This window comes from Macadamia integrifolia, chromosome 8 (genome assembly GCF_013358625.1).
Source record: "Macadamia integrifolia cultivar HAES 741 chromosome 8, SCU_Mint_v3, whole genome shotgun sequence".
NCBI lineage: Eukaryota > Viridiplantae > Streptophyta > Magnoliopsida > Proteales > Proteaceae > Macadamia > Macadamia integrifolia.
Window position 1 is genome coordinate 6836674 of NC_056564.1, and position 21398 is coordinate 6858071.

At 39.0% G+C, this 21398-nt stretch overlaps 1 protein-coding gene across 5 annotated transcripts; it reads left to right on the forward strand.

The window, feature by feature from the left end:
- The first annotated feature begins 374 nt into the window (after positions 1 to 374).
- Positions 375 to 20493, forward strand: LOC122086436 (protein FLX-like 1). 5 transcript variants are annotated; one of them, XR_006142413.1, is made up of 7 exons: positions 376 to 1093; positions 1293 to 1459; positions 1588 to 1670; positions 6593 to 6779; positions 17389 to 17475; positions 19324 to 19436; positions 20061 to 20493. XR_006142413.1 is itself a non-coding variant. In XM_042655237.1 (4 exons), exons 1-4 carry the CDS (start codon positions 528 to 530, stop codon positions 6686 to 6688), a joined length of 912 nt encoding a protein of 303 aa, XP_042511171.1. In that variant the 5' UTR covers positions 376 to 527; the 3' UTR covers positions 6689 to 6883. The 5 variants fall into 5 exon arrangements, 1 of the variants encoding a protein (XP_042511171.1); XR_006142412.1 differs by lacking the exon at positions 20061 to 20493 and having other exon boundaries at positions 19324 to 19689; XR_006142414.1 differs by lacking the exon at positions 20061 to 20493 and having other exon boundaries at positions 17396 to 17475; positions 19324 to 19689.
- Positions 20494 to 21398: the final 905 nt, after the last annotated feature.

Here is a 21398-nt window from a genome sequence, read left to right on the forward strand (position 1 = left end):
CCACAGTTGCAATGATGATGGGTTGTAGTAGTAGAGGACGGATGCATCGATGTTGCTTCAAATAGATTTTGATGATGGCGAGAAGCTCATTATCGTGGGTTGTGAAGGATGCTATGTGAATCATGGGTGCATTGCACTCCACTAGCATGTAGATCTCCCTCCAATTGTTTTTATGGGCAAAAGAATGCTCCCAAGTTATACGGTTATTGCGTCCAGATATAGAGGGCTGTGAGACACAAACCCCCTGCCCATGTATGCACCCTCATCAACGTCGGAACCAGGAATAAGGAATACTGGGTCGACCGGTTCTATCCGGCCGAAAAAACCAATATTGTTCCGTAGTATCAAGTATCAACAATCAACAAAACATCGACGTTGTGCATCCGTACTTACGGAGCCCCGTAAATCTAGAAACTTTGGCGTTATCAAGTGACAACGTCGGCGCTAGAAAAGTTGCGCCTCATTGCAGCTCGCGACAATAGCGAAGTTGTAGTAAGAGAGAGAGAGAGCCAACGGTGCCGGTGGAAATGGCCGGAAGAAATCGTATGCTGCCTAATCATCGAGAGGTGCCATTTCCTAGGGGAGGACCCCTTCCCCATCCCTCCTTAATGGAAGAGCCCTTACCCCGCCATCATCGCGTCCCCTTATCCGCCGGTGCTGGACGCCCGCACCCAGCGATCATCGAAGAGCACCTCATCGCTCAGAACCGCGAGATCCAGGGCCTTCTCCACGACAATCAACGGCTTGCGGCGACCCATGTTGCCCTAAAGCAGGACCTCGTCGTTTCCCAGCAGGAGCTTCGCCACTTATCGGCGACTGCTGCCAGCGTCAAGGCAGGTAGAGATGCCGAGATACGAGACGTCTACGAGCGGTCATTGAAGATGGAGGCGGAGGTCCGATCTATTGACGCTTTTAATGCGGAGTTGTCTCAGGTCAGAGTTGATGTTCAGAAGTTGAGTGCTGCCAGGCAGGACCTCACTGCTCAGTTGCAGACCATCAACAGTGACCTCGCAAGAGCCCGTGCCGACTTGCAGCAGGCGCCCGCCATCAAGGCCGAAATCGAATATATGCGTCGCGAGATCCAAAGGGGAAGGTAACCTTAGTTTCAATTTTCCATTTCTAGGTCTCATTGGCTTCGTCGAGGGTTTTAATCCATGCATTCTGGTGTTTCCTTCGTGGCACGATTGTAGATAAATTATCAGATGATTCAGATATGATTATGTGCTTACTATTTCTGTCGACGGCTGCGGTTTAGTAATCAGTTAAATTGTTTACTCTTTCGATTTAACCAGGGCTGCTATTGAATACGAGAAGAAGGTGCGTGCTGAAAATCTGGAACATGGTCGGGCGATGGAGGGAAATATGGCTTCCATGGCTCGTGAAGCTGAAAAGTTACGCGCAGAGCTTGCTAATGCGGAGAAGAGAGCTCGTGCAGCAGCTGCTGCTGCAGCGAACCCTGGTATGACGTTTCCTTGTTTTATTGTTTCTTCTCCAGTGAACACCTTGTATTGACTGATGTCTTCCTCCATCTGACCTGTGTCCATTGGATTCTCTCATTATTATTATTTATTTATTTTTTCTATATAGGTCCTGGATTTGTTGGAAATTATGGAAATTCTGACATGGGGTATGGAGGAAGTTTATATGCTGATCCTCATGGCTTGCACCAGGTATTTGTTCAATATTTCATCAGTTTTCTCCCCATTTGTATGTATGACAATCAATCAAATACCCTTTATTATTGATGCTGGGAAAACTCCGGATCTATGTTATGCAGAGAATGCTGTTCATGTCCAAAACATTGATTATAGAACTTGAAATGCTGAAACATCTGTCGATGATGAGTAATCTACATTATCTACTTGTAAGAGAGTGTACCATAGAGATAGTATCGTACTTCTCTAGATGTCCATTTCATATTATTCAGTGGTATTTATGACCATGGTTTGAAGTCTCGGTTTCGCCCAGGCTCAAAACTGAGATATGGCGAAATCTTGGCAAAACTTGGTATTTTTTGACAGAAAAACTCGGGGATGGGTTTCGGTGGCCATATGGCCAAGTTTGCCATTGAAACTTGTCATCTAGGCTCTTTGACTTCAAACCCTAGGTTAGTAGTCTACGATGTTGGTGAGCTCTACCCTAGGCTTCCATCAATCCATTGTCAACAACCAAGTATTTTTGATCATGTTTATATGGAAAAAATAGTTATTGAGTAATTTTGTTACCTACAAATGTTCTTGAGAAGAAATGCAACTCAAATAGTTGACGTTGAAGTGTCAAATCTTCAATCCCCAATATTAATTTTGGTGTTGAGACAATTGAGGTGAGATTTTGCAAAGAGAAGCACCAAAACCCTGAATTGTTTTTATTTATTTATTTTTTATTTTTTCTTAAAAGAAGAAAGACTGGCGAGTTTCGAGTTGAAATGAGGTATAAAACATTAAAACCCATGGTCACGTGGCTGGTTCGACCGAGTCGAGTTGAATTGAAATTAAAATTTGAACTGAGATCTTAGTCAAGTTAATGTATGCTTTTAATGTCGCTTATGGTCTCAACTCGCCAGGGAAAAAAAAAAAAAAAAAAAGAAAGGAGAATATAGAAGGACCTCGAACCATGTTTGACTATCAAACTTGAAGGCTACCTTTGCATGGCACTTGGGACGTATCTGAATACAGTGCACTTGTAAGTGGAGCTGAGATCTCTGTACTCATGAAGTTTGTTTGGGAATCTCATATTCCAATTCTTTGTCGGCCATTTTGCTGAATTTATCCCTTAAGCATGTTAAATTGGAAACTTTGTTGTGGATGGATGAATATTGAATGACCATATTGTTTTCAAGAGCTCGCAGCAACTGTATTTGAATTTTACTAGGTTCCCAAACGGGGCAGAAAAAAGTATGTTGAATCATTGCTACTAGACTTGGGCCTGCTCTAAAAAGTTGAGGTAGTTTTGAATTGTTTGTTTACAATTTGACATGGAAAAATCAGGGAATACCTTTGAAATGAATTCATATTAGACCTTGGACATTTAATAATTCTGAATCGGATCTCATTAGAAATATATTTGGTTTCTGGGTAGTTAAGGCTATCGTGCTGATATTTAGATATTGGGATGGACACCAAACATAGCATATTTCCATTGCTAGTTGGGAATGTGCTGCTGGTAAGGTGGACCAGCCTGAACGCATTTGGAAGCCTAGACCGGGACGAAACGGATCCAAATTTGGTCTAGTAGGATACTTAAAAGTTTAATTATTTTTGTGATATCATTTTATCTTTATTTTATGGGAAGTAGGATAATGTAGGAGATGAGTTTTGGTTTGATGTTGTTACCTAGTTTAATATAGTTGGAATCATTTTCTTTTTTTATTGACATGCTTGTAATGGATGGAGATTATTAGCTGAATGAAGAATGGAATAATGGAATGAAATTTTGAGTTGGGTTTACACCTCCCATTATGGAGTCTCTTGTGACCAGGTTGGTTGACCATACCCTTCCTCCTCGTCCTTCTATTCTTGCTTTCACCTCTCCTCTTCCACTTCTCAGGTATGATTCTTCTTCCATCTTCCCTTTCTTCTTTTGCTATACTGATATTCTTGTCCCTACTCTGTTGGATGGTACTTTACAGCCATATACTTTGATTTCAATCTCCAAGATAATCGGTTTACCTTGAAGTTTTGGGCATAAGTTTCTCTTCTATAAGTGATCCTCCTCCTAGGTTTTGTTTCCAAAGACCACCCCGATTGTGCAAATCAAAACCTGCAATCAGAGTGGCTTGAACTCTTCTGCCAGTTTTGATTTCATTTCAGCAGGGTTGAGTGAAATGATCTATCACCTGAATTTTCAGGTCAAACAGTGGCCATATGAGGTCTTTCATTCTAAAGCATCTTCTTTTCTGCTGGTTTTTTTGCCCTTTATTGTGGGGTCCTCCCCTTTATTTCTAATTTAGCCCTTATACTTGCTTTGTGTTATTACCTGGTCTGTCCCTGATTGATAAATACTAATCCCTTTTGTGTCTCTGCTCTCTGTCTACCTAACAACCTTAAAATTTATTTTTATTTACCAAACTGCCATTTCCTTTAAAAACTTGGAGTTATTGTTGATTGGGTGGGGTCCATAAGTGATCCAAACCAAAACCTTGGGATTGCATTACTCTCTCCCCTCCACACTTTTGTTTTCATTTATGGCATATAGGTTGTTGCATTTTTCTCCCATATTTTATTTAAAGATAGGTAGAGTTTCCCACGCTGCCAGTGTGGGAAGGAATCTGCACGCCACACCAATCACTGTGTCTGAAAAATGTATCATCTCTGTGGATCTTAAATTTCCAAAATAAATGAAATAAAATTAAAATACATATGTTGGACCCTCACTTTTTGTGGGAGGGCGTGTGAAAGAATCTGCACACGGACAGTGTGGGGATCTTTTGCCCTTAATGATATTATATATATTTTTACTTTTGGAAGTTTTTGTTCCTTTGTTTCTTTCTTTTATTGCGATTTGATTTATTTCTTTTCAGTATGCTTCATTTTTCCCTGTTTTCATTTGGAGAAAGATGTTACAGAGATTGAGTATGACTAGTCTATATCATTGGGTGTTCGCCTGTTAGGATTTTACTTAACTCTCATAGGCACGTTCTTTATTACTAGGCCTACTCTTCTTGGATAAAACTCGAGTCTTGATTTGCTTAGTTTCATGGAGAGTTGGCAAATGATTGGGGAATCCTTCTCTTAGGATATTGGTGTTTTATCATTATAGAGAGGGATTTGTTTCAATTTTGAGGAGATCATAATGAGTCTAATCCCCCCCCCTCGTTATTGCACTTTTCTGCTATTTTTCAAAGACTTGTTCGATGTAATGGGGCCTCTATTCCCCCTTCTCATCAATAGATTTCCTTTTTTTAACCCCCAAATTTTTGGGTAGGGAGTCAATAGGTTTCCTTAGTTCGTTTGTTTCCACATCTAAAAGGCAGAAAGGAAAATTTTACCAAGAGAAAGTTATATAAAGTGGAGGCAAGTTATTATGTAGGGCCCACCATTTCCTGGTCTTCCATAAAAGAGCTGGGACGGTTTGATAAGTGCCTGACAATCGCGAGGTTGGAGAGTATGCCAAGGTTTGTCCCTTCAGCTTTGGCTCCCAGATCTGCTTCTCCCCATTTAGGCAAAACTTGCAATGCCAATGATGGATCTTTCTTTCTTTCTTCTTCTTCTTTTCTTTTTTTTTTCCTCAAATTGATCATTGACGGCTCCCAGATCTTCCATTACCGGAGGATCTCTATTTTCCTCGGTGTTGGTCTGCAATACAGATGAAGTAGAGTCACCTGTGATGTGGGAGTCGTGATGTATCAAGATGGGTTTTTAGTTTTGGGAGAAATTATCTTTGGGGTTTTGGGTCTAATCAGGTTCAAGTTTGGCCTTTGGATTCTGTTCAAACACTTTTGGCATTGTGGGTATTTTAGCAGAAACTTAGTTGGGGTTTTGGGATATGGGTTCACTGATTTGTTATTTTATTTTGTTCCTAATGATTTTTGGATCTGTCTTTGCTGATCACAGGTCTAAAATCTGAACTGAAGTAATGAGCATAGGCTATCTGATCTTTTTTTCTCTTTGTTAATATGCTTGCTGCTCAAGATTTTTTATTGGTAGCCTTCCTCTGTCTTCTCTGCCTTTTCTCTATTTCTGTGGTTCTGAAAGAGATTACGTCTTCATCTTGGTCTCTATTTTTGTAGGACAAGGGTTCCCCATTCTGCCGGCTTGGGGGGGAATCGCCCATGCCACACGGTTTCATCAATAGGGGAGGTTTGTTGGGGATGTGCTTGTGTTATCGTATTTGATGTTGGTGGCCATTGAGGATGGGTCAGTGGGTAGATTAATGTGCCCTAACTTTCTGTCTTGGGCTGGAACATTGGTGTTGCCTTTATTTCTCCGCTGCTTGCTCTTGCTTTTGGCTTTTCTAGGTTTGTCAACGTGGCAGATTCCTTTAGAGAGATTTAATTCCAGGCTTGAGCTAACCTTCTCTTTTTTGTATCCCTCATATGGGAGTTGGAGTGTGATTGATTCTTGGATATTGGCTAGATATTATCTCCCTTTGGTATTCCTTATAGGTTCTCTCATTTGTCTCAAAAGAGCTAGATTTGTTTTTGCCTTGCTGTGCGCTCTTTCTCGATATCCCAGACCTAGCAATACGTTTGCATTAGCTGGCCAGAATATTGGCACTTCCACAGCTATTTTCTTTAGAGTTGAACTCTTGTTTTTGCGGAATTTTTTTTCCTTCTGTTTTTGTTTGGTCTCTTCTCAGTCCTCATTGTTGTTGTTTTTTTTTACTGTGGTGTTTTTCTTGATAAAATCATTACAAAAATTAATTAGATATAAATTATTATTCTTAATCTTATTCCTGCTTCAGCTTGTACTTATTTAAACATTACAAACAGTAATAAGTTGTGACAAAAGAGAAATTTAAATGAAATCTTTACTTAAGATCCCCTAGTTTGCATGCCCTTTAGTGTCCAACAAAGGATGTGGTACTGTTCAAGTTGTAGAATATATGGACGGCTCTTGCTACATATCTAAATATCATATGTTCTGTATTTCAGGTTCAGGGTGGTGGTGCTGATGCTGGTCCTCAATATGGGTCCGGAGCGAGTGGACATGGTTCTTATGATATACAGCGAACTCACATTCATAGATGAACACCCTGTCGATGTTGTGATCATCTGGCATCAAAGTCTGTTTTTGTTTTGGGGTAGTTGGGATCACTTCAGGCTTCCATAGTGTCTTCAGGTTCTGTTGGAGGCACTTTCATGTTTGCAAGAATATCTGTGACTATTTTTATGTCCTTAACTTTTCATCAAATTATAAAGATGGGCTTTGTGTTATTAAAACCAGATGCTGTTTTTGTGTTTTTTTGCATTTTATTTTTTCTATAATTCTTGTTAACTGTTCCATGCTTATTACTTGTTTTCTTCATGTAAGGGAATTTGTTTTCATCTCTCACATGGTTTTAGACTTTTAGGTTAAAACTCTTTCTTCGTTCATAGAGTTAGATCAGGGATAATTATTTTGGACTTAATGTGGATGCCCTTGCTAAATTTTGTATCACTTAGCTCTTTACTGTCTAGGATCTAGCAGTTGACCTAAGGATTCACTCATTTCTTGCTGTTCTCTTCCAAAATGTTGCCTTCTCCTTTTGGTTCACTTCTCCCCAACTATGATCCTGGACTGTGGAATCATCTAGCTACTTCCAGGGATCATTTCATGAAACAAAATCCTTTAATGGATGATGAAAAACTTCATGCCAGAGAATTTGTTCATTGCAGATTACTGGATCTATCAGTTCTATTACGAGTGTGAGGTAGTAGTTTGTTTTTATTACTTGGAAAAACCAGTTTAGTTAAAGAGTATTTTCTTTTACACATGCTATCATTATCAAGTCTTATGTATTTTTGACCTTTGAAAGAGTTTGGCTCTTCTGTACTATGCAACTACTTTGCCATTTTAACTGTTGATGAATCAGATAGCTCTTCCGCACTTGCCACCCATCTTCATGGATGCCTTAAATTGCTAACTGTTAGTCAGAATGTGTCAAGCTGAAGAATTTCAGAAATTTCTCATTTCTGGGGTGTGAAAATATGGAAGATATGATATTGCATGTCAAAATGATACTTGCCTATTAGTTATGTGGCTTAAGATATTCCAGCAGCCTATTTAACAGTTTTGCATTTTTTGGTAAAGTCTCTGGTAGTTAATAGTTATCCTGGAATTCTATTCGGAAACTGTCTTCATCCACTATGCTGCTTGCCTGCTCCAATCCTCCCCACCGCTCACGAAGAAATAAATAAAATATAATAAGTGATAAAAGTATTGCTATGTTGTCTAATATTGTCTGGTCTGTACTTTGGCTAAACCTACTGAGGCATATGAAGTTTCAATGAAATTATGGTGCAACAGTCATCTATACTCTTGTCTTAATACTTTTTGTCCTCTTATGTTGTGCTTAATCGGTTTAGCTTCTCCTTCTGTGCTTACACTTGCTTCATCCTTATACATGTTGCACTGTCATTGCTTCCAGAAGCACTCACTTCAGGATTGTATCTACCTAGTTTTTTTTTGTGGTCCAGAACTTGTCTTCCTTTTTGTGTCTTGAGAAAAATTACCTAATTTGCAACAGAATTTGCCAAGTGAAAAGTTTTTCTTCACCATGGGGACATAGAGGGTATTTATACTGCAGGACCCACATTTTTGCCCCTTGGAAGATGATGGGGAAATTTCAAACTATATGGATATCTTAGTTTCAGTGTGAACTGGCCGCACATTAAATTTCAGTTTCAGCTTTAATCATATACCCTCCCATCTATGTCCATGCACCCACTATCCACACTTGGAACTTTCCAGGGTAGTCTTGAATTTTTCAGTGCTTTATTCTGCCACTTGGCAAACTCTATTTGTTTTGAAACTTGAAATGTGAGCAGGAGGCCATCGGGTCTACCTTTTTACGAATTCCAGTCTTCTCCAATGATCCAAGTGGCATAATTTGGGGTGCTAGTGTTGAGATAATATCAACCCCGCCCCCCCAAAAAAAAAAAAAAAAAAAACACGCTGTTTCAATGAGTTTGGTACTATGGTTAATAAATCATATCATACATATTTTGATTGTACTAGTGGTTCGGTTGTTGATTAGTAAATATTACTTCTGTACTTCAATAGAACTTCTTTGCTGGCTTGGGCTTACACCCTCAACCTTGTAAGTTCCTCAGCAGCTCCATTAGACAGGAAGGGGAACATATTCTACTTCGGTTACCAAATGTTGTAGGAATGTGAAACTAGTTCCTAGCATAGTTGTCCTGGTGCCAAAGCGAACCAAAGCGTTCGAGGCCTGCGTAAGCGCTTAGGAAACAAGGTGCGTCCCTTAAGGCGAACAAGCCGACCAAGTGTTATTTTTTATTTTTCCTTTTTCTAACATTATTTAGTATGTTACTTATACCTTGGATCTTAAAAAATCAACATTAAGCCACATTGGTTACTGTCTCACTGAGTAAACAACTCAACTATATAACCAAAGATCTACCCTGACAACATCGGTAATAGGTTGACCCAAAGGCTCGATCAGGCGTGGGGCCTCTTGCGCTCGTAAAGTCATAAAAAATCAACATTAAGCCACATCAATTATAAAAAAAATCAACATTAAGTCACAAAAAATCAACATTTAGAGAATTGCTCTTGTTCTATAATAAGTTTGATTGGTCAAATGATTTTATTTTTACATGAGACTTTTTGTATTAGGTATGACACAAAACCAGCTTCCCAACAAGTCTGAAATTACTTAAATTTGAGTTGTAGTAACAAAGTTATGTTCTGGTCAAACTTATTTTAAATTGCGTCGAACTCTTTTAAAATTGCCTGAATGAAAATGATGGTATGAATGTAATTAAAATATTATTTTATCGTACTTTTGGTTTTTAACAATATTTTACCATGATAAGATTTATAAAATTTTCAGAATTGAGAAAAATCCCAGCATTTTAAAGTTGAAAATTGCCTCTACAACCAAAAATCCAGTTTTTGTTCTTGGAGGGGGGGTGGACTTTTTATCATTTTGGAATTTGATTTTTAAATTATTCTTATTGGATTCAAATAGAGGGTATTTGCTTATTTATGAATAATATCTTAAGTACTTAAATGATATTTGGCATAAGTGCCAAAATATAAGGCATTAGTTGCCTAGGCCCCAGGCAAACTGCCTGGACGCCAAGGTGGCATCACACCGCCTTGACAATTATGGTTCCTAGACTTCTCCATTCATTTCACTTTGAGATCTCTACTAGAGTTTTTGATTGTGCACTTATTGAAAATGATCTTGGATTTTGGTATATTAATATTTTTGTGGGAGGCAATCTTAGAGAGAGCTTATTTTCTTTACCCTTGAATTTTAGGACCCAGGGCTGCCCTTAGAAACTTTATTTATCAAGAGAAGCATATAAAAATTCAACAAGGAGGAACATTTAACCTCACCTTGAAAACCACCCCCACCCCCACCCAAAAGAAAAAAAAAAGTGAAAAGAAAAAGAGGAACTTGACCACTCTGATTCCAAATCCAAAAAGAGCAGGGAAAAGAATGGAAAACAAAAAAGGGTAGGGGCACTATTCCGAAAACAACCATCAACACCCAAAAAACATCAAACTTTGACAGTTCTAAAATGAACAGACCAACCTTATCATAAAAAAGGCCATCTTAACAAAAGGTGGAAAAAATCCCTTGGAATTAAAACTTGTGGAGAAAAAAATGATGGAAAGCTTCATGGGCAAGGTGAATAGCAACATGATCGGATTCACTATTACAGGGAATAAACCTTTCCTCCTCCCGATCAAGAGGCTTAATTCCCAACAGTGCTACCAATGTACCATAGATCGCATGGAAGAGAGAACATATCAGAAAACAGACTTACAGGATAAGAGGAATCACATTCAGCATCCACACATCAGATTCCTTCATCTCTACACATTTGCAATCCAAAAAGAAGAGCTGGTAGTTCACCCTTGTTATGCAATCCAGTATTTGTATTATGGACTTTACTTCAGGGAGACACTTTTGAAAAGGTGGTTTTTTTAGAACCATTTGGGTCTGGTGTTCAACATCCCAATTCCCAAATGACCTGACAGCTTGTTAGTGGCCTAAGCTGTGCTCCAAAAAAAGAGAGAGTTGATGTTTGGTGTGGCATACTGTCATTGGAGCGGTTTGTCCTCTTTAGTGAGTTTAGAAATTCAAACCATTTGCTTTGGTTGGTGAGCTGGTTAAGTGATCTGAGAGATGTGAACGGTTCTCAGTACACTTGAATGACCATTTGGGTTGGTGGACTGCTTAACTGATCTGAGAGATCTGCTCAGTTATTGCAACATATTTTCAGTTTAAAGATTCAAAACCAAAGACCACTCAGATCATGGGGATGGGTCGTTCAGGCCTGGAGGAACTGAATGGTGTTTGCAGCACTTACCTGATCTCCTATGAAAACCCTGGAAATAAGTGTACTTTCCTCAAGTTTGCACAAAAGAGAAAGGAAGTTGTGGGACAGTTCGTGGTTATGTAATCATCAAATTTGATTCAAACTTAATTGGAGATGAGAAAAAATAAAATTTCAATTTGAATCTAGTACAAAGATAGTGGATCCCTGTTTCTCAACCCTCTAGATAGGCTTTGGCTTCTTAGAGGGGATATTTACCTCTTCATCACTTTTAGAATGAACAACTCAGCCTTAATATTATGATATCATATCTGCTTTAGAGCCCTAAAATTTGAGTTCTTGCTCTATTTGGAGGCAGCTAAATGTTTTTCTGATTATTTGAGGTTTCCTACAGGAACACTTGTTGCAGTATTTGGGCACTAGCAGCAGTGCCAAGAGAAGAAGAGGAACTTTTGGTTTCAAGAATTTCAAATTCCCAGTTCCTCGAGGAATTCTAGTCTCTGAGAATCTTATTCCTACTCTTCTGTATATCAAGTTCTGTTTTCAGCTTCTTTTCCTACTTTGATTATGTTTGTGTGTCCTAGTTCAGGCTGGATTAGAAATCTATAAATCCAGTTCTGTTTTGAGTTGATTTTCTTTCATTATGTCAAGTCCTTGTTGGTTTGGGGCTCCAAACACAGCTGTAGGTTCTTGAGTCGGTTGAGGAGTTGTTTCAAGTCTCTTATAGGTCAATCAATCAGCTAGTTTGATAACTAGTTGGTTTAGGCTATTTCTAATCATGTTATGAGTCATATTTGGAGTTTCTACATATACTCCATTAAGTCATACGAATTTTATGATTTAGCTATTGATTAAAATTGGCTTCTGCTGCCTTTATGTTCTTTGGGATTCAGAATGCTTTGTTGTGGAATGCAACAACCCTTGGTGGGGTGCTAAGGATGGTTGATGAGTCTAGTTCCAGGTGGGATGCTTGGTTCATATCTTTCTTTTATTCCTACATTCTTCTAGCCAATCTATGATTGATTCAGCGTAATTACTTTTGGTCTCTGTTCAGTTATTCTTCATGTTCGAGTTAGAAATTTCTGTTTTTCAATTGTTTACATCTCAGTTTTCAAATCTGATTTCATATTTGCTAATCGTATAGTATTCTAAACACACCCACAATTTCAATATTTGATTTTGGTGTTGATTTCTTAAGAGTCCTACTTCAAGTGGGATTCTTCTGGAGTCCTACTGCTAATAGGATTAGTCAAAAACTGCAGATCTGACCGTCTGATTTCAATCATACTTTGGTAGTTATTCTAGAGCATTAAAGTGACATCCGACCAGAATTTCATTCCCATCTAAGTTGTTGATTGCTACTTTCTGAATGTCTTCTAAATCTGGTCTTTCCCCTTCGCTGCGATTCTGGTTTTCAAATGAGTTTCAGAACCTAATCCCTTGGGCTTCTAGAAACCCATCAATACTGTTCCACAATTCTTCTTGTTCAGTGTCCCAAGGATGTTATCCCAAGTTTTATGTTCTAGGGATAAAAGTAATAAAGATGTACAAAATGACTTGATGGAGAGCAAATTTAAGAATGTTACCATTCTTGGATGTGATTCTACGATTGATTTCTTTCTTAGGGTTGTGGAGTTTTGGGATGAATGATAAATGCGGCTTTGAAGTTGATTCTGGCAAGACTGGTAGATGGGTTGGGTAGATCTTGTGATCTATTTGTGGTCCTTGTCAAGGGTTTTTGATGTGGAAGTAAAGCAGTGTATGGAATTAAATGGTGGTCTTTGGGTCTCTTAGCAGAATTTGTTTGGTGTGGATATTGACTCATCCTTTTTAAGATCCTTTTAGAAATTTCTGAGGATTCTATTTATCAATAAAAGTGAAGAAGATGCTCAAGCATCAACGATGACATCAGCTCCATGTCAGAGGGAAGCCAAACCGAAACCTTGTGGAGCTCAAACCCTCCAAGAGGTGAAGTATTCATTTGAATGTTTGCTATTATTAGAGGGACATTTTTCATATACGATCTGTTTAAGAATCCTTTCCTAAACAGCCTTAAAAACATGCCATTGTGGTAATTAGATGGGGCCCGAATTTTCTGGATAGGTGCCTATGTCCCCTACTCACATGTCATGTTTTAGCCCAAACGGAATTTGGCAAGTGGCAAAGTAGGGTTTTGAGAAATCCAAGAGTGGGAGAGTTCATATTAGTGGTTAAGAGTACTGTGGTAAAGCATAGACATACATGGGGATGCACAAACATACACAGGAGGGCATGTGATTGAATTTGAGTGTGAAATTTTACACTTGGCTAATGCAGACAATATACACTCTATCCAATGGTTGGAATTGCCACATCATCATCCACATGGCTCAAAATGGAGGACTGGTTAGAAGGCCCTTCTTAAATGGGGCTGCACAAATCAGTTTTGTCTTATTATATTATCATTATTTTTCTTTTTTTATTATTTGGCTGAGACATTTACTATTGATTACTTTAACCACAAAGGGATTCAAATCCCAAAGTGTGTTGTGAACAAATCAATTGGTGAGGTGTAACATCTTTTACTTGGTTTGGAGTGGAATGAGAAAAAGGCTACATCAGCTTGGCATGTCTTATAGGTTTTGTTGGGTTCAGAATTCGGATTGGAGTCCTTGATGATTGAAATTGCTTGTACGTGCCCTGGAACTGGTGGACGCAGAGGACTCCTTTCTCTTTTCTATATCTAGGGTTATTGGGAAGGAAAGGAGCTATCAAATTTCAATGTAAGACGAAGCGTTCCAAAGAACATCAATGTATCGCCTCATCTTTTCTACTGGTTTGGCATTAAATTTGAAGGAGTTTGAAGGCACTCAGAAATATGGTTTTGTGGAGAACTATTATAATCTGATATACCTAATGCATGGTGTTCATTTTTTCCACACTTTTCTTGGCTTTTTGCATGCGAAGTGTATAAAGATACTTCGTTAAAACTAATGAAACTACATTGCCTTCAATCTTATCTCTCTCTTCATGCCTTTGGTGAGTCCAAGGATAGGAGTTTCACTATTGGATCTTTCACAGGAACATACTTTAAACTCTCGAAAATGTCCTAGCATTATCTGGATCCTTCCTAAATCCTGATGATTCGTATGGATGGGTGGTGGCTGATTTTGGAAGTGGCTTCTTCAAGAACATTAGAAGCTTGGATTGGCAGGCTCTAGAGTCTTTTACTTAGTTTTGTTCTGCAGAAAATTCATCCTCCCTTCCTTATCTCGTAAAAGATGGGCGAGCACAACATGAGCTTTGTCTAAGAATGATCAAACCTCGAGGATGAGTTTTCCTAAGTTGGGGAGAGTTGATGTAGATCGATGGAGAACGAAGAAGCAGCCCAAGCCTGTCCAACTTTTCCCCATTGAGCCCGCACACTTGGGCCATATATGGGATATTTTAGCCCATTGGTCCAGCCAGGATTCTATTCCAGACAACCATCAATTAGCAAGTTTTTAAGAAGATATTGCTGCCTAGGGTGGGAGAGAGTTCTAGGAGATTTGAGGAGATTTTACAGCTTGCATGGAAAATAATCAGGGGAGATTTTTACAGTTTACGTGGGAGATAATTCAGGGTATATTTCCAGCTTTGCGTGGAAGTTAATAAGTGGAAGATTTTGGTATTTCATGGGTCCAAGCTAGCTTTTGCCTGGAGATATTTGAGAGTAGTTATTTAGTTGCTTTGAGAAGACTTTTGAAGATCTTAGTGGGTCTCAATCGTCTCATGGAGCCTGCTTCCGTGATGGATAAGACCAAGAAAGTTGCTGCCTTGTGTGGGATACCTAGAAGGCCTTTATTATCTCTAGTTTCTAATTTGATGTTTTCTCTTTTGACAGCAATAGGGTAGTGTTTCTATTTTGATAGGTATCTATTTCTTTCTACATTCTAATTTTTAAAGAGTTGGGAATCTATTTTGGGATTGGCAGCCTACTATAGGCCAGGCATGTATCGGTTTCTATTTCTGGTTCTCCTCGCATTTTGATTGCAATCTGTTAATACAAGAAGGGAGGGAAACCTCCCCAATGATTTTTGAGTAAAGAAAGAAGAAGCTAGTTTTGGCTTGGAAGCTGTGAGATGCCCTGGGTGAGAGACCCTGGACTGAGATAGTCCCGTCCCCTTCTTCCCCACTCTTCTATCTTCTCTGTTGATTTTACCTTCTAATGTCCTGTAAACCTGCTGGTATTAATACAAGATAAATATTTGAAGGGGTTCTATAATTTCTACTGCTGATTTATATGCTGTGATCTGCTGAAATCATTATGGGACGATCCTACTGTGAGACCGGTACCTAGTTGTCTAATTGGGTACTGGTTTTACATTATTTGGTATTAGAGCCAGAGGGACAACCGATGGAGTTGACTGTTGTTGATCAAGCAAGTCTGATTCGACATCTCTACCAAACTTGTGGACAAGTTCTTCTCAAGATGGGGAGAGCTGATGCAGATCGAACAGCAGGTACCTGGTCCAATTCTGGGTTTATTTAAATCCACTGATTTCTGCCGCAGAGAGCGATATTGACCAGCAGAAAATAAAAGAGATTTATTTCCAGAATTAAGGGAGATATCGATTAGTTATTTAAGGATATATTTTCTGTCCTATCTCATATTATGTCGAGCAATCAAATCCAGCACATTATGAGTATTGCTATATTACCAATTGGCATTCTTCCATTAAAACTTCAACATTCGAAGTTGTATATGGCCGTCCTTCTCCAACATTACTTACCTACATGCCAGGTTGGCCAAGGTGGAGGCCGTGGAGCAAAAGCTATTGGATCAAGATGCCAAGCTCAAGGAGTTGCAACATACTCTTATGGAAGCCCAGAACAGGATGAAGCTTTTGACAACTGCCATCAGGAAAGGGAGGAGACTCAGTCTAATCTCAAACTACATCCCTACAGCCAAACGTCCCTAGCACTAAGGAAGTCACAAAAGCTTGCGCCAAGGTATTATGGTCCATATCAAATCATCAAACGTATTGGGAAGGTCACTTACAAACTGGCATTCCTGGAGGGCTCCAAAATTCACCGTACCTTCCATGTGTCATTGCTCAAGAAGCACATTGGGGAATGCCACCAAGTCCAAGATGAATTACCTATGGTGCAAGAAGATGAAACTCTACACCCCATTCCACAGGCTATTGTAGATCACCGCATCCACTAGAGGCACGCCCAGGGTTCTTGTTCATTGGCGAGGGCTCTCACCAAACAAAGCAACTTGGGAGAACTTGGAGGCATTGTGGTTTCAGTTCCAGTTTCCTGACCTTGATCTTGAGGACAAGACCAAACTCAACGGGGGAAGAACATGATACGTGCATAGGCATGCATGACCTTGCATGGATCGTACCTACACATATATTTTACTTGAGTAGTTACTATTTGTTACATGTAATACAGTTATATTGTTGTTATTCCCCATCATCACATGTTGTGCTATTTGTGGGTTATTGTAGGGAGTTATCTTAAGCGGTTGGGACACTCTATGAGAAGAGGTTATAGGGAAGAGGTAGTGGGGTGTATTCGGTTATTGTGTTTTAGGACAAGTATGGGAAGTTACAATAATGAAGTAATTCCAACTCATCCATACTCTTATCTTATTGTGTCTTAACCTCGTTCCTCTCCCAAATTCTACCTTGTCAACATAAGTAAGAAAGGTTCTGCAACGAATATACCATTATCTTTTTTTTTTTTAACTCTTATGGAAAGAAATAAAATAAGGAGTTTATCGAAGAAAAAGGTAGAGAACTGTTCCTTTTGGAAAATGCAATGTTGTAAAGAATTCTGGGTTGTCTGGTTATTTGTAACTGCACCAGGATGTTGTTTTATGAAACATCGAGACATTTGGACACAAAAAGGCTATTACATCATGATTGATTAGAAGGTTGGTTAACTCTATAAATCCAAATGGGAAATGTGTGAAAGAATTTGTAGAGGGTCCTTCCAAAATTGGAGTCGGATACCCTTCTGAAATAGGAATTTCACCTACACACCTCCCCCTCTCAAAAAAAAAAAAAAAAAAAAACCATCCCCCTTTCTTTTCAGACTAATGTCTCCTTTTGATGTACTATATCTAAGGTTAGGTTAATGGTGAGGTTTAAGACAGTGGCTTTACATATTTATCACATTTCTTTGCATGCATGCATGTATGCAGGAAATAAACTTAAAAAAAGAGCTGGGGCATGACCAAGGGTGATGATGCTCTACTCTTTTGTTTTTTTAAAGGATTGGGATATATTCCATTCCTTCTGTTGTTTCCCCCCTTTTGTCCCTTTTTTATGAAACCTTGTGTTGGAGCAGTTTCATTCTTTAGTTTTGATTGATATGAACTACTGATTTCCTTTATGTGCTTCGTGTTAATGCTGTAGTAACAATTTATGACTTTCATCTTACCGTATTATTGGTTTCTCCAGTAAGCAGGTGGTTGGATAAGCTGGCTGTTGCAGGCTATATTACTTTTCATTATTTTCACCTCAATTTTCCCCTCAGCCATATAAGAGGTATGCAAAATTCCTTCTCCTTTTAACTGTTTTAAATCGTCATTTTACCTTGGTTCGTTCTGTGTCTCCCACACATACTGACTTTTGAACTCAGTCCATGAAATTTGAGTCTTTCATTTCCTTTACCTCAGGATTTCTGTTTTGCCAAATCTTCCATACTTAGATTTAGTTTATGACTCAGCATGACCATCTTTATTGATGGGACTTTCCCTGATGGCAAGCTACTTATTGATCTATCACTAGTGCCATATGTTGATTGCCTTTGCAAACAGGTTTTATGCCTGGTAGATCCACAGCAAAAGTTATTTGCTTTACTCAAGAAGCTCATGGAAAGATTTGGAGCTTACAAAAAGGATCTCTATATGGTCTTTATTGACTTAGAAAAAGCCTATAACAAAGTCCCTGGAGAGCTAAGCTGGCATATACTAGAGTAGAGAAGGGTATCAAGTAAATATGTAGATATAATTAAAGATATGTACGAGAACACGGTGACTAGTGTGAGAACCATGGGAAGACAAGGAAGTGAATTCTACAATTTAGCTACATCAAGGATCATCTTTAAGCCCTTATTTATTTGCGCTTATCATGGATGATTTAATCAAGAACATTCAAGATGAGATTCCATGGTTTATGTTGTTTGTTGATGGTATTGTTTTGGTGGATAAGACAAAAGTAGGGATTAAAGCTAAGTTGGACCTATGGAGATCAACCTTGGACTCGAGCGGTTTTAAGATAAGTAGAATAAAGACAGAGTATATGATGTGTAAGTTTAGTCACATTACGATGGATAACAGTATGGTGAAGATTGAGGTGAGAGATATTGCAAAATGATCATTTTAGGTATCTGGGGTCAATTATAAATAAAGAAGGTAATATAGATGATGTTTCATAGAGAATTAATGTGGGATGATGAATTGGAAAGGTGTGTTCATAGTATTGTGTGACTGACGTATTTGTTTGAAGCTTAAAAGTAAGTTCTATGGGACAGTTATTCAACTAGCTATGATAGACAATGCAGAATGTTGGGCTGTTGAGAAGTGTCATTTAGATAAGCTACATGTAGCAAAGATGATGTTGAGATGGATGTGCTGCAATCTAGGAAGGATGAAGTAAGGAATGATCATATTAGAGCTGACTTGGAAGTTGCCCTGATTCAAGATAAGGTTCGAGAAGGCGTTTGAGGTGGTATGGACATGCTCAATGGAGGCCTGAGGATGCTCTAATAAGGAGGAGTGATCTGATTCAGATTGAAGGATCTATAAGAGCAACGGGCAGGCCTAAAATGACTAATAGGAGAAATAGCGAGAAAATGCAAGCATAGTTTAGGTATGGTCCCAAGTATGACCTCGGATAGACCTTTTGGAGGGCAAAAATCCAAGTATCCAACCCCATTCATGTGTGATTTTATTTTTTTGTTGTGGTGTATTGCCTTTTCTTTTACTTCTATTTTTAGTCACTTTTTTTGTTGTCTTTAATTGGATCCATGTATCCAACCCCATTTAGTTGGGATAAAGCTGAGTTATTGTTGTTTGCTTTCACTCATGCAACTAAACTGTCTTTATCCTTGAATTGTATGCACTGGTGTGCAGTCTCTGTGTATTGTTCTGCTGTGGCATGATTTGGCTCGAGGTCTCCTGATTTCTTGTATGTTAGTCTGTGTTAAGGTCTTGTAAATTGGTGTATTGTATCTTCTTAAATATTGCTTTGTAGTGAAATAGGTCCTTCAGAGATCCTATTAGTAGAACCCGTGTGCTCGTGCCCAGATGGTGTGAATGATTCCATTTAAGTGCAGACTTGGAAATTTTATAGGTACTTCAAGCTTTGTCACTTTCTTTCTTATTTTTTCAGGAATTACCGCCTGAAGGAGACTGGAATCGGCCTAGCAGGCTTCTTGTTGTGAGAGAGAACTGGATCATCCTATATGGATAAGGCAGACCAGAGTTTTCAACTATACTTCTTAGGTAGGCTTGTTGATTACCAGTTGAGGTAGGAGTACAAAGGGATATTTGGCTCGGGGGATATTGATTCCTCTGTGATGCCTTGGATCTGGCCTCTTCATTAACTCTAGTTGTCACATACTCTCCTGTCCGTAAAAAGTTTATCATTATTGTTCATAAAAGAAATATCTGATGATTATTCGTTTATCAGATATGAGCATGATTACATAATTTGCTAAGCAGTCACTGGTGTTTCAATTTTATTTTGATTGAATAACCAAAAGGGGTCCTGACTAAAAGAAGTAAGTGGGTTTGCTTTATGTTTATCTTCCCCTCCCTTCCCATCTCATTGTATAGACTTTTGGAAGAAAGAACCCAAGAAAGTCCCATGGACTGTCTTAATTCGCCAAATCCCTCTGCTAGTATGACTACAAGCATTGACTGGCTGCAAGGAGTCAATTGAATATCCAGACCATTCGTTTCAACCTTTACTTGTTTGACAAAACACCGTCCCCCACCCCACCCCACCCCACCCCACCCCACCCCACCCCACCCCACTTCACTTCACCCCAGACCCACAAAATAGATAGGTGTTTCTATTTTTGTGATGAAATATTTTACAGGCCTTTGAAGTTCAGTTTTTGTCAGGTAATACGGGCCTATGTGGTGGATGTGCACCTACAGTCTAAAGCTTGCTCGAGAAGAATGTTGGTACTAATATGGTAAGTTTACTATGTACCAGAGGACTATCGACCAACTGCAGACTATGCCACGAATTATGCTCATCAGCAATTTAGTACAGGCACATTCCAAGGTGTCCTGCCTACATGCGAAGTCTTAACCCAAATTGGCTGATAAGCAAAATAGAGCTTCAAAATTACGGCACAGAATGAACTTATATAAGTGAATATTTGAATGAATCGCACAGGAAAAAGCCAAAACATAAAAGGGTCTAAATTTTGAACATTGTCGTCCAAACCAATCCCTAGATAATCGGTCAGAACTGCCATGTCACACCTCAATGTGGCACAAAGGATATTCTTTCTTTCTATTCAATCAATTATTATTATTATTATTATTATTATTATTATTATTATTATTATTATTATTATTGTTGTTGTTGTTGTATATAATAGTCACTTCACATGGGTATCAGCTGCAAGAAAACCCCAGTTTCTAGAAACAATTGTGGAACTCTGTTGCTCAATCTAAATTGTAGTTGTGTGTACATATTAGCCTTCTCAACCTCTGGGTTTTGTAAGGAGGAATAGGTACATGTCACAGAGTTAGTTTGTCACCTTCATGGCACACATGAATGGATATCGTTGGAATTTTGGTGGAGGCGTCAGACTATCTCATCATCATAGGAAAAATGTAGAAACATGCACGAGAGGTAAGGATAGTGTTCTAGGTCCCTAGAGATTGTAAGGTGCAATTTCATTAATGATGGGACTAGCTTTGAACACTTGAAGATACTACCCTAACCATTTAGGCCGCATTTCATTGATGTGGTAAGTTATGGTGACAGCAATTGCATATGGCTGACCAGATACCCCATCAGACGTAACAAGACTTCCCAAGGGACTAGTAACCCAATCTGAGCACACTCGCCACTCCCTTTTTCTTCTCTTAAAATGTTTTCCACATGTATTTTTGTCACTGCGGACCTACTGAGGGTTTTTCCATTTACTGGTTTACGGTGCATGCTTCCTCACTACCCAATACTGGATAGCTTTTTACGATTCTAGGCTACAAAATCGGTTTCAATTGAATCGAACTGGAAATAAACATAAAGACTTGCATGGTCGAGGCCCTGCCTCGTCCATTCATGCAGTTCACAAACCACGCTAAAGCTTCCTCCACTCGGCCCCTGATTGCCTTTCAAAGCATCACGGCGCCATGTGCCTGGCACCCTAGAAATCCAACTCCTTGCGTCCAGCACGAGGTTCATCCAATATGGGTTGCCTTCTTACTTGAATGTGCCAC

Bases quoted from the DNA above. Each gene is read 5' to 3' on its own strand.
- LOC122086436 (XM_042655237.1), top strand. From the start codon at position 528: ATGGCCGGAAGAAATCGTATGCTGCCTAATCATCGAGAGGTGCCATTT. The intron at 1,094-1,292 runs GTAACCTTAGTT...CGATTTAACCAG, and splicing joins CGCGAGATCCAAAGGGGAAG to GGCTGCTATTGAATACGAGA. The intron at 1,671-6,592 runs GTATTTGTTCAA...TCTGTATTTCAG, and splicing joins ATCCTCATGGCTTGCACCAG to GTTCAGGGTGGTGGTGCTGA.